The following is a 13,450-nucleotide window of genomic DNA, read 5'->3' on the forward strand; positions in this document are numbered from 1 at the left end:
ACACACACACACACACACACATACACAAACACAGCGTTCTGGCCTCAGGCTATGAGCGAGAAGGCAGCAGAGGAAACATAATATTGCTTCTCTCTCCCTGCAGACGATCCTGGTGGGAGACAGCGGAGTGGGCAAGACCTCTGCTGGTTCAGTTGGACCAGGGCAAGTTCCTCCCGGGGTCCTTCACCGCCACCGTCGGCGTTGGATTCACAGTGAGTCCACACTTCTGTTCTCCATGCACCCTCCCTCCGCATGTCCCCCTCCCCCCCCTCATCCCCCTCACGCTGTTGACCCCACCCGAGTGATAAGAAGGACATGTTGCTGCGTTGGGCTCAAGTCGGTGACAGTGAAGCTAATCTACCAGTGAACTGCAGCGTGAGTCGGTGGTGTCCTCCAGTGTGGGACGATGCATCTTCTCACTGCATTCATTACGACCACTGTGTGTGTGTGTGTGTGTGTGTGTGTGTGTTATTGTGGTTAATGATGCCACTGCTATGAGTAAGTCGGTGTGGAGACACAGCACTGCTAATGGAAGTCATGGCGGCAGGTTGTTTGCTGCTGTTTTATGTGATTTTATGCTTTGTGACATGGGGGGGGGGGGCATAAAAGATGTTTGGCTCATTTAATGTAGGATTCTTTCGGCTGTGATAATTTTGGCTTTGTGTCATTGGCATTAGAGCGGCACGGAGATGAAGTCGGAAGTCTAAATGCAGAAAATTGGCTTTGCCTTTTCGCATTAGCATGAGATCGTTGAGGTTTGTGTGTCATTCAAGCTTCAAAAAGACCTCCGGGAAAACTAAATAAGTCACCCTGCTGCAGTTCTATGCGTCTGGATTTAAAGTCTAAGAGAAACAAAATTCTTGTTTTTTTAGGAAGGACTTCATGCAGGTGGTCAAAATAAATTGCCTTAAATGCACATAACATCTTTTTGGAAATATATATATATATATATATACATCCATGTATTCTTATTATAACCTTTCAGCTTTCTCAGATGCACTGATTCCTTATTATACCGTCCATGCTAAAGCAGTGAGTGCAAGTGGAACTGAACATTATTCATAAATAAATCAACCAACCAATCAGCTTCATCTACAGAATGAACGTGTCATCTTCAAATGCATGTGTGAGGGGTGAGTTGCTGCCTGCAGAGAGAGAGAGAGAGAGAGATTGATGGGGGGGGGGGGGGGGGGGGGATAGATCGCATGTCAGTTATGTAACATAAAGGATCTCTGGCCGGGCCTCAATTTGAACACTGGGTGGAGACAAACACTGCAGGACAAGCCTGAAGTGCAGGCTCAGCAAAACCATATTTGACATGACATGATAATTTCATGGAGTCATACGTGTGATTGACGAGAAGACACTTTGGATTGTTTGACTTCTGTGATGAAGAAGAAGAAAACAATGATATTATTTAAGTAAAATGGTTCATAAATGCATACAGGGTTCAAGGTTTGTGCGCCATTTTACGCACCAAGAACAGTTCATCTGTATCTGTAGGAGATTTTACATCTGGGGGTATCCACACCGTCAGGTCCCAGTTCAGCCTCTGTCCGCCACCCCGGGTCCGCGCTCCCCTCTCTGACCCGGTTCGAGCACCACCTGCATGCGGCCGATGAGTCAGCCGTCTTCGCGCTTGACCCCCGCAGCTGTTATTGGGGACAATTATTGAGCGCGCCACACAGACGGATGTTTTCACTCGTAAGAAAGCCACAGTGCTGGTAGCTGCCGACGTCGTCGCGCGCGCAGTTCACCATCTGCCCACGCCAGGACGCACAGAACACGTTTCCGCCTGTTTGCCTCCCTGACGCGCGGGTTGTTTGTCAAGTTTTGACTCAAGCGTCGCTTCCGTCTTTTCACAGCGCGATAGCAAGGTGTGATTCCTCTTCTCCTTCCTCTTCTTCTTCTGGTCCTCCTTCGTGGAAGCGCCTGGTTGAGCACTCCGTGGCCACGCGCAGTAATGCTCGCAGAGGGGCTGCAGGCTGGCGGACACCGGCACTGAGCGGCGGACAGCTCGCAGACAACCGTGCGCGTCTTTTCTTGGACACATCTCGGAGACAACTGAGGTTCTGCTTCCTCCGCACGCGCAACTCTTCCCGGCGTTGCGATGTCCGCGAGAAAGACGTCGTTGACGGACAAGCAGGCGAGAAACGGCACGTCCAAATACGTGCTGGAGAGATGCGCTTCTGTGAACGAGTATTACGACATTGCGTTCAAGGTGTGTATTCTTGTTTGTTTGTTTGTTTGTTTTCCTTTGTGCTGCTAACAGGTGTCTAAATGCACTGTGGGGTTGACACAGAAACAGCATGTTGCCTCTGCGCGTTGTGCATAATGAGTGAACTGTCTTTATGCATGTTGCTCTCCAAAGGGCCTCGTTCACTGGCAAAGCATCGACCTGATGGATACTCACAAGTCGAGGTGGCTTCCTCCGGCCTTACTCAAACAGAAACATTGGCTGAGGGTGAACTTGTTGCTCCCCCATAAAATATGTATAAAAGAGGACGAGACTTTCTCATGATTGTAATTCACAGTTTAATAGAAACCCACGGGGAAAAGGAAAAGTTACATGCAAGTTTAATTGTGCCGTTAGGGACACTGTGCTGGATGGATTGTATAATCACACATCCTGTTGTTTGTGATTATATTGATTAGTTTTGGATGCACACTAGAAAAAAACACACCCAACGAGAGTTGGCTCCAGCATCTTGAGTCCTCTCTCCATGTTATTGGCAGCTCAGAGGCGGTGAATCACAACATTAGTTCTCCATTCCCCATATAATATGAAAATAATCGTGCCAAAAAAACATCATTATCTGATTCAATGTTGTGATACATTTCCTCAGCTTTAATGTCCTCTTCAGGGGAATGGAGGGGTGTGATTGTTTGTCATAGCGTCATCTGTAAACTGTCCACCTGTTGTTGTTGTTGTTGTTGTTGTTTTGGCCAGCTGTAACCATTGTCCCTCTTCTCTGGTGGGGGGGGGTTTGCTCCAGGTAATGCTGCTCGGAGACTCGTCCGTGGGGAAGACGTGCGTCCTGGTGCGTTTTAAAGATGGGGCATTCCTGGGAGGCAACTTTATAGCCACCGTTGGAATAGACTTTAGGGTGAGAGAGACGCTGTTGAACAGAATGGCTCATTACAATGTTTATCATGTCTGCCTTTTTATGGTGTGTTCTCTTGTTACGATCATGGGGGAAACATTCAGCAAAAGATAACCTAAAGATATATTTCTTGAAGGCAACAAGGGTCCACTTGTTGGAGTTGCTGCAGCCCAATTATCACCTTATTTTCTCGCAGGAACACTTCGGCATTCTGCGTCGGTCACACCAAACGTACAAAACCTCTCGCCAATCAGTCAAGTTCAGAGACCACTTGTGATGCGAGGCGCCGTGGACGGCTGCGTAAGTGTCTCGGCAGATGCCTGCCCACGTCTCTGTCTCCTGGAAAAAGATTGGCTGCAGCTTGACTCGGTCCTGGAGGAGTCGCACAGCTGACAGACGAGCCGCTACCCAGTCACACGCACACACACACACACACACACACACACACACTCTCACACTCACACAAACACAAGCAGTGACGGTTTTCTGAATTTGATAGCAGATGTCTAGAGTACATCTCACTCTGCAGGGATGAACATGAACATATCTGGGAGCTCGACCCCCAGTTCCCCTCCAATCAAGGCGAAAACACTCACACTAATGGCACGTCGATTATAGTGGTTTGAGGAGGAAAGTGTGCTGCATTAGACAGAGTGATGTTCTGTCTTCTTTGATGGCGGGGAAGACATTATCGAACGTAATGGCTGGAGCTGTATGGACGCTGTCTATTCAGAAGCACCAACATTACATCTCGCCACTGCTCAAAAGCAACAGGTACCACAGCCGCTACCCCCATTCATGAAAAGCTGTACAAAGGGAGACGATGCTGGTTTACACTGTAAAAGAAGAGGAAGAAAAAAGGCACGGGGGGCTTAGTGTCCGACCATTCATTCAGAAGATCGTCTCTTTATGGAGGCAATGAGTGTTTTTGTGTCTTGTGTTTGTGAAAAGCCTCTTAGGAACAGAGTCGTCTGAGAGGAGCTGAGGTCGTCCTCTGGATGGGGAGGCAGGCTGTTGTGGCAGCTTGTAACATGGCCAGGCTATTTTGGGCATGCTTCCTTGTAGCAGTTACTCAGCATGCAGGCTCTCGCGTCATAATTGAGAGGGGAAAAATGGAAACCCATGGCAACTAATGAAAGGGTTGAACCATGTCCATTCTGCCAAGGCAGAGGATTCAGCAAGTGGCAGCTCTCGCTTCGCACAAGCACCAAACACCGAGCAGAGGTTTCCTTTTGTCACCGCGTGTGAACGCCTGTGTGTGCTTTCACGGGCGAAAGGCGTGAGCTCTTTGTGAAGACCTGTCACCGGCACGCACTGATGAGGCGCTGCAGACGATGTTCTAGTCACACTTCCTCCCTCGCTCTCTTTTTTGTGTGTTTTGCTGTGCGAGGTTGAGATGCGGTTGTGACCTGTTGCTGCAGCAGGTCATGGTAACATAATCCCCCCTCTCATGAAACCGAGCCTGGTAAAACTTGTGTTTTGTAATTGCATGTTGAAGCACAGATGACAAAATACCGCATGTGACCTTAACCCTGATTAGCGGGTTGCCTAAACTATTTTAAGTCAATCTTGTCTTATCAGGAAATCATTATCAGCCCCCCCCCCCCCTCTTACGGGGCTGCAGGATATTAACGGGGGAGTCCGTTGTTATGCTGCCAGTCGTTTTCCTCACTGTTGTGTTGTTGTGTTATTAACTTTAATCCCAGGACCTTGTTGTGTGGGCGTTGCAAATGACTTTCTCTGCCAGCATTCACAGCCACTTTTAGTTGTCTTGTTCCTTTTATCACGCGTCTTATCTCGCTGAGATGTTCGTCATTCACTTCTGTTCACGTCACTGCAGTCTGTAAAGCATACGGCGGGCTGTCAGTCCCTCACAGCTCCTCTCATGTCCGCAGAATAAAGTGGTGGCTATCGACAACCTGAAAGTCAAACTCCAGGTGAGAACACGGCCACTTTCTCCACATTGTTGCAAACAAATCGTCTCATCCGTCTGGCATCGACTGGCCCATATGGTGGAGACTCATCTGGTAGATGATGTATAGCAATAGAACATGATCTGCGGAGTCATTATAAAATAATAGTTGACCTGATTAGGCTTTACACTTGACATTGTTTACGTTACCAACCCAGGTCTTTGATAATGTAGAAGGCAGAGGAGCGGCAGTGTGCCAGCAGCAGGCTGTTACTCCGAGGCACAAGCCGTCTATCATCTCAACCTGCTCGTTCAACACGGAGTGGGGGGATGCCAAAATTAGATTCTTCTGCCATCTCGAGTAAATCATAAGATTTTCTTTTCTCTCGGGGTCCTTGAACATGATGAGATCCTGTTATCATTTCCCAAATGGATTACCGCAATGTGTTTAAGTCTATATGATAGAAATGAAGCTGAAGTGAGAGAAAACTGTTTCACGTGAGAGACGATTGATTGATGTAATGTCGTCTTCTCATGTCTTTTTAAACCAATTATTAGAAAGGACCTGAAGTCTTCCCTCTGCCTTTAGACGACTCAAAGGAATTTGAGAACGACAATTTGAGTAACGGCAATCAAAATGTGTTTTTATCAGTTTTCCATTACCTTGATCTAATCTATTAAATTAATTAAATACATTTAAATATGATTTAAAGTGTAACCACACCAAATAGTGGACACTAACTAAAATATGCCATGTCTCCCAAAGTCCACCAAAACATAGACCTAGCTTTATTTGAAAACAGTTTAGTTAGACACAAAACACATGGATTAGATAAGTGTACTATAAGAACTGACACCTTTTAAAACTAAAAACAAGGTATTTCTCAGCAATATAGACTTCTCTTCTCTTTTCATTGCTGTGTACTTACAACAGAAGGAGGCCTCCTCGAGGCAACTAAAGCTAAATGTTAGGCTACCGTTTAGCATGGCTATAGCCGTGTTTATTCTCTACGACCAGCTGTAGTCGCTACCTTATTCATGTATTATTTATGTCCCTGTTCATATTTACCAAGATAAATTAAGATGTTAGTTTGTATTTAATTAACAGGTAAACAACTAGTGGCTACAGAACAAAATGTAGCTTTAGCGGCTAGCTGTGGCTAGCTTATCTGACTCGCTTGAACTCGCTAAATGTGCCTGTTTGGCACGAGTAGGCGATGTACCGATACAAAAATGTCAGATTCTGAGCTCAACTACTTTGTGACTAAATATACAGTGAGTAGATTTTGACCTTGTGGTACAACGGTCTGTTTCTTGTCTTTGTCGTTGTTTTGATGTTCACTTTTCACACGTTAGCCGTTGTGTAATTGTGTGGTTTGTCACAGATCTGGGACACAGCTGGCCAAGAGAGATTCCGCAGTGTAACACACGCCTACTACAGAGATGCCCAGGGTACCCTTTGCTTTTTATATTGCACTTCCTCGTGCACTGTGTGTGTGTTCATGTGTGTGTAAGGGTGAAACCTGTGTGCACTTTTCTTTTTTTATTAGTGTGCATAGAAAGTGTGAGTGGGCGTTGCACAAGAATAAAGGTGTTCTGTTTCCTTTTGCAGCGTTACTCCTGCTTTATGATATCACCAGCAAGCTGTCTTTTGACAACACCAGGGTAAGTCTATCAAATTACTTCTCTCTCTCTCTCTTAATTTTCACTCCCTCAAGCTGAACGCTTCACTGTCTGTCTACATGCGAAATACTGTGAGGACCTCCAGCCTTTTCTCACTGCCCTCTTTGGAAATTACATGATGTTATCGTTCGTCTCGCTACACAGTCCCCAGTTTCAGTAATGAAAAGCAATAAAAGTGTTCAAGGATAAGAGCTCAGGCTCACCAGGATTGATTGGAGGATGGTAATGTTACACAGCTCAGGAGGAGAGTGACAATGCAGACTTTAAGTGGTGGTATTTGTTTAGATAATGCACCAATCTCTTTCTTCTCCTGTATCTGTCTTTTGTACTTTCAAAGGCTTGGCTGACTGAAATACACGAGTATGCCCAGACGGATGTGGTCATCATGTTGCTCGGCAACAAGGTGAGCAAAGCTTCCTATTTTTGCGTTGTATAAAAAATAAAAAATAAATCAGGAGGATAACTGGTCAATTAGCACAATGGAAACACTCTTATCGCACTCTGGCAGACGTGAGGATGCTTAGGAAACGTCTCCCATGAGAAGCAACGTCTGCATAGACAAACTCTCACTTTGCATTTAAAGTGAAACTGTTGCCTGTGTATCTTCAATGGTTTATGTTTTGAATTTCTCTGCGTGAAAAGCTCAACACACCCGATTCTCACCCATCACCCAATGTTATTTGATGATTGTGACTGGGAAGGACAACAATCACAGCCTGCCACACACATGACTTACCACTCGCTCCAAGCCTCCCTCGCATGGAGCCATTTCCTCCACGATGCTGCTGGTGATGAGTCGGCAGTCGATGCTGATATATTTCCAAGCTCCCTCTGGCGGCTCAGAGAGGACTCACTCTTCTCCGGGGTCGGAGATGTCACGCTCAGATCATTTGCTGTGAGAGCAGCAGGACTGCCGGCGTCAGTCTGTGGGAGCGCTGCTCTCCTGCTGGAGGTTGAGTTTCTGACATCCCATCAGTCAGAAAAGGAGCTCTGGCTCTGCAGTTAGCGGCAGATAAGAAGCTGTGCGGCCTGACACAACGATGGACCACTGAAGCTAATGGCATGGGGGGGATCACTGACCCTTCACCTCGGCTACGATGACTTGCTTTTCTCCCCTGCTGCTGTCTTACAGGCCGACATGGCCGCAGAGAGGGTGGTGAAGACGGAGGACGGAGAGAAGCTGGCGAAGGTAATGTGTTGACGGCGCCATGCGGTCACGTTCCCAACAGGCACTCCACTAGCTCCTCTAAAGTTTTTTTTTCCATTGCAGGAATATGGTGTGCCATTTATGGAGACCAGTGCGAAGACAGGAGTCAATGTGGAGCTGGCCTTCCTCGCTGTAGCAAAGTAAGTCTCAGAGCTGCACCGATCAATATGTTACACCAAGGGGCTGCAATTACAATATGTAATGTGAAAGGTGAAGCTCAGAGAATCAACAGCTGACTTATTTAAGTTTAGTTGTGGCTCTAGTGGTGAGACTGCAGATTGCAACACACTGCATACCCTCCACCTAAGACTGGATAGAAGAAGTGGACGGAGTCACTCTGGCGGCCCCCATTGCTTTGGGGACTGCCATTTTTAGGTCTCGAGTTTGCCATCTTGTTTTTTTTTGCCATCTAGAAGTCAGAGGATGGAGCTCAATATAACCAAATACTGAATAAGACATTTTTAGGGGATCAAAACATTGTAATTTACTTTAATGACATTTAAACACACCGTGAAAGGGTTAATAAAGTTATAAGACAAAAACACGGGGACTCTCAGACTGGACATCACCGGGGTAGCAACCTGTCAATCACAAGGTAGCAACGCCCCAAAGCATACCCTACGCTATGATGTTTGACTAAATGAAGAGAAGTAGTCATTTTCTCATGGACTTCTCTGCAATCAGACTTATTTCTGTAACCAGAGGAGTCGCCCCCTGCTGGCCAGTAGAGAGAATGCACGTTTAAAGTATTTCCTCAATGACTTTACTGTTCAAACCCGGAGGTTGCTGCCTGCTCATCCCTCCCTTTAAAGCTTTGAGAAGAACTTACAGTGACCTTCAGGTGCTTTGAAGCCACCAAATTCCAGCTGCCACTTTCACATAAAAACTCAAAAGGCCCTCTTGAGTCAGTCAGTCCCTTCTGGGCTTCACAAGTTTAAAACATCGTTATGAATACATTAAATTCCAAAAGATTCCTTTTAAATCCTGCACACTCGTCCTTGAAGAGGTTTATGATAAGATGACAATTTGACCATGAATATCCTTCATTCATCGACATACAAATATAAAACATTTTTTATTAGATGTGATTTAGTTTATTCCAATTACGAGATGCTGCCCTGTTCCATGATATTTTTATAACAAGGACTAGGGACTTCATTTTGGCCAAAGAGTAGGATTCCATATAATATAAATTATGTTGTCGGGGTGTTTTTATTTTCAGCGACAATGTCGGTTAATCTGTCCAGTGTTTTTATTCTGAGCTCTAAATCATAGAAGTTTTTTTTCATGTTTTGGTTCCAAGATGCTGAAAGCAACAGCAGTCAAGCTGATTTCTCCACGCCCGACCACATAAATGAGAAAACGACTGAATAAAGAAAATTGAGAGAGAGAGAGAGAGAGAGAAAAAAACCCCACTTGGGGATAATACAGAGGAGTTATTTGCACGTTTCTCATTTCCAGAGTCAGAGTAATCCCCACAACAAATATCTAACGCTTCAAAAGCTTTGTCTTCTTTTAAATAGTCCTCGGAAGTGATAAAATCAAGGTTTCTACAACAAAAACAGCATATCTCTCTTCTTGTAGGGGGAAAAAAAAAAAAATTTAAATTCATTTCCAGTTTAGTTTGCAGGATGATGCTTCTTGAGTAGTAAACCCGGAGGTTTCACATAAAGGGGTTTGTTTTTCATCCGCTTGACGCATATAGACGATATCTCTCTGCAGACTCTGACTTCACTCTGATCTTTTCCTCTGAGTGTTTTCTTTGACTTAGCATAAATGTCTTGTTTGTTCCTGTTGAATGGTTATAATGGGATTGTTCCCTGTGGATCTCAGACGTGAACTGTGTAATTTTAGCTTTTGAAATGTGTTCTGTATGATTGAAAGGCTGAAATATGAAATGGATTGTTACTTAGTCTAAAACTGACAGATTGCGCAGCATGTTCCCAGAACTTCTGAAGAAATTACTGTGGGGGATTTATTCATGTGTATTGTATCAAGTGAAAGTTAGATTTAATGATTCATGCCGAAGGCATTTTGATTAAAACTCAGTCCAGATGGATGTTTCTCTCCCTCACTCGCTTGCTATTTTTATTTTTCCCTCTTCCTTTCTTATTTTCTTGATTTGCTCAACCTGTGTGTGCTCCATCCCACACATCCACCCCCTCTGTATCAACTGTATCCTGTGTCTGTCTCTCTCTCTCCGTCAGGGAGCTGAGGCACAGAGCGACAGCGCAACACAATGAGCCCAAGTTCCAGATACACGACTACATCGAGTCTCAGAAGCACAAGTCTGGCTGCTGTGGCAACATGTAGCTGATCCTGATCACCAGGCAGTGAGAGACACACACACACACACAGAGAGAGAGAGAGAGAAAGAGAGCGAGGGAGGTAAAAAAAGAAGAAGAAATCTACTCTCTCTTATGAAAAGCTAATCCCAGCACCAAATCTGAGGAGCAGGTGACCTCGTCGTCACCGCTGAGCTTTTAGATGAATGGAAAGTGAATCTGGATTGGCCGCCATCCCTTATCTGAAATGTGAAATTAAATGTCATGCGTAGAAACGTCTGTGGTCTTTGTGGTGACAGTGTTATCAAACTACAAGTCAGGAGTTGCAAATACGAAATGCAATATCCATTTGCAGGGACAAACCGAAAACGTGCTCATGAATGAAAAACATGGGACCCTTGTGATTTGTGTTAATCCGAGTGTATTACGTTTGGGAAGAAGGTGTCTGCCGGGTCAGACGCATTGCCCTAAAGGTTAACCCTCAAATTATTCTTTAAAATATCTAAATATGACAAATGACGGCACAATTTTCGGCGGGCCCATCTGTTGTGTTCACTGCCACTGAAACGGATTTGGCTCGTGTTAGCGGGTCTTGCAGGTGCCAACATTTGTAATAAATATGTGTCACTAACTATATTTGTATGAGTTAAGTGTAAGTATTTGGACAGTATTCAACTTGCCTCAGAGAGTCATGCAGTGTTATGTTTGCTCGTGCCTTAGCTAATTACAGTAACTCGCTAACACGTCGCTAACATTAGGTCGCTAACATTAGCTCGCTAACAGCAAACGTGTCCCATTGCGTCATCCTTTTCGTCATCGTCCGTACTCCAGGTCGCCATCGGCTGAAATGATCAGCTACTTGCATTGTGTTAGCGCTTCAGCCATTGGTTACATATTGTGATTGTTTTCAGTGGTCTTCACTTTATGACGCGTTTCATGACGCGTCAGAGAATTTGGCTCAACCAAACTTCCCAAATCAGAAAAATACTAGATGTGTATGAACATCCAACCGGGACCCCGACAAAAAATACATTCCAATAGAATTAAACTCTCTAGTTCAACTTTCACAGATCTGGTTGATAATCAACGCAACACAAAAAAAACACATCACAACTACTTCGCTGGGTTCATTAATTTAATTACATCATGGTTGGCTTATAGTTTGACATTTTACCAAAATACGTCAAAAGTAAATGTAAGATCCGACAAAACATATTTCCCAACGTTTCAATGTTTTGGGGGAGGGGTAGATTTTAGGAGGCAGGGCTGTAACATGTGCCAACCAGAGTCTTTGTGGTTATGTGAACAGCGCATGCCAGATGTGTTAGTGTGTAGTTCCGCTTGACTTCATGTTTGTAATTAAACTGTTTTGGTTGCGGTTCAACGGAGCGTCAGAAACCCGGTCGGGTCCAAAGTGAGATCACCTCTTTGATCTTTGCGGCGAAACATTCAAGGTCAAGTCCGTACTTATTCTCAGAACTGTCACCTTTTCCATCTTGTAGTTGTATATGAACACTCAATAGGACTGTTGGTGTGCAGCTCTTAGTTTGTTTCCATCCCTGTTGTACCAGACTGTGACCTGAATCCCTTTCGGCCTTACAGTCTTCATCATTATTCTTCGCTAACTCAGCATGTTTGAGAAGTGGACTTCAATCTCAGTCAGATTGTAGCTAAATGATCCCATCTGTTCACATCTGTACTGCTGTTAGCTAGAATAAAGACAACTTCTTGAGGGCGCTCGCCCACTTTGTGTCTGTCTGTACATTCAATTCAAAGTACTCGACAGGTAAATGGATCTTAAGCGGTAGTTCAGGAAGGAAGAGTAATGCATAGTGTCTCAGTGATTACGCTATCAGCTGATCTGGGGGAGGGGGGGGGGGGACCAATTGGACCAATTGGATCGAGCCAATCGGATCATGGCTGTCAAACTTTAAAGGAGTGTTCTACTCTGCTATCAGTTGTCCTTTTAGCTCGAACCTGAAGGCGACCCTCCTCCACCCCAGTCCCCTCCATGCAGCAACTCCTTTCTTCACCTCCACCAGTGTCTGGACTCCAGGGGGGGTTCTGTCGGGTCAGAACTCGGCGGCACCGCCCCTTGTGTATCCTGGTTCAGGATAGAGTCCGGTCGCCAAAAAGAAAATGCACGATTCCAATTTGTTACCGTTGTAATAAAGATTATTGTTGAACTCAGAATAAGTCTCTCCTGATTGAAATGTGCTGGAGGATCATCTCACAGAGATAGTTATCTTCACGTCTTTGGTTCGAGATTCCTTAGCTTGCCATTTCCCTTTTACCATTCACACACACGCATACACACACAAACACACACACACCGATGCTCACAGCATTATCCAACAGTGTTGTATTTCCATTAACGATGGATGTCAAGGTGCTTTGTTATCATATTATACATATACAAAAAGTATATTTTGGAATATATGTGGTGTTGTTTTATTGATGTGTGTGTGCGTGTTTGTGTGTCTTGGGCTTTTCGAGAGCAGGGGTGGGAGTCACAGGATGTGCTGATGTTAATGAGCCACTGTGTGGCAGCAGCTACACTGTTTATTGTCCAGTATGTTGCACTTTGAAAACAATGGTTTCATCAATTGGACGTGCTCAGCTCAGGTGGATTCTGTATTTTAGAATCTGTCAGGTGAAGTTATTGGAAAGCACATGGAGCAACTTTCTAATGAACTACTGGTCTGTACACCTGAATGCATCTCTCACACTCACATCTAGAGTCACACTGCGGAGTCGGACACTTCAAGGAGCCCGTGCTTCCTCTCCATACTGTGAAGGGAAAAAAACTCTAACGGCTGCCCTTAAACATGCCACGGCTTTCAGGGCTGAGTCTGCAGTAGCTTTACATTCCCAGGTTGGGGAGATGCTGTCCCTGTCCTCCATCAGGTCTGGAAGCATTCTCAGCTGAAAAGTCAAATCCTCCCAAAGGTTTTTAATTCAGGAGCTTCCTGCCGGGTGCTATTTTTACAAGCCGTGTCGGTCATATCTCTAAAGGCCCAGAGGGCTCGGGGTGGCTTCAAAACATCATTTAAATGGTATATCTAATCCGTAGACGGCATATCAGAAGGCCATATATCAATCTGGCTTCCATATTACTTCTCACGGCTCACTCCCTGTATAATTACAGCTGTATATATATATATTTAAAGCAATATTACTGAGATTAAATCTGTTTTATACACCACATGGGGAGATTACATAAATCAAATCTTCGTGAAACATAATCACTGTGGAATAA

At 44.9% G+C, this 13,450-nt stretch overlaps 1 protein-coding gene across 3 annotated transcripts; it reads left to right on the forward strand.

The window, feature by feature from the left end:
* The first annotated feature begins 1,563 nt into the window (after positions 1–1,563).
* Positions 1,564–11,927, forward strand: zgc:112183 (uncharacterized protein LOC550410 homolog). 3 transcript variants are annotated; one of them, XM_056406471.1, is made up of 9 exons: positions 1,564–2,221; positions 2,997–3,107; positions 5,000–5,041; positions 6,402–6,468; positions 6,629–6,681; positions 7,037–7,102; positions 7,832–7,888; positions 7,970–8,046; positions 9,210–9,980. In XM_056406471.1, exons 1-9 carry the CDS (start codon positions 2,111–2,113, stop codon positions 9,214–9,216), a joined length of 591 nt encoding a protein of 196 aa, XP_056262446.1. In that variant the 5' UTR covers positions 1,564–2,110; the 3' UTR covers positions 9,217–9,980. The 3 variants fall into 3 exon arrangements, with proteins under 3 accessions (XP_056262446.1, XP_056262445.1, XP_056262447.1); XM_056406470.1 differs by lacking the exon at positions 9,210–9,980 and adding an exon at positions 10,114–11,927 and having other exon boundaries at positions 1,572–2,221; XM_056406472.1 differs by lacking the exon at positions 9,210–9,980 and adding an exon at positions 10,114–11,927 and having other exon boundaries at positions 2,166–2,221; positions 2,372–3,107.
* Positions 11,928–13,450: the final 1,523 nt, after the last annotated feature.

Source organism: Pseudoliparis swirei, chromosome 23 (assembly GCF_029220125.1).
Source record: "Pseudoliparis swirei isolate HS2019 ecotype Mariana Trench chromosome 23, NWPU_hadal_v1, whole genome shotgun sequence".
In the NCBI taxonomy this organism is placed as follows: Eukaryota; Metazoa; Chordata; class Actinopteri; order Perciformes; family Liparidae; genus Pseudoliparis; species Pseudoliparis swirei.

Excerpts from the sequence above, each read along its gene's own strand:
- zgc:112183 (XM_056406470.1), top strand. The coding sequence starts at position 2,111 with ATGTCCGCGAGAAAGACGTCGTTGACGGACAAGCAGGCGAGAAACGGC. Across the intron at positions 2,222-2,996 it reads ATTACGACATTGCGTTCAAG|GTAATGCTGCTCGGAGACTC; the intron begins GTGTGTATTCTT and ends GGTTTGCTCCAG. Across the intron at positions 6,469-6,628 it reads CTACTACAGAGATGCCCAGG|CGTTACTCCTGCTTTATGAT; the intron begins GTACCCTTTGCT and ends TTCCTTTTGCAG.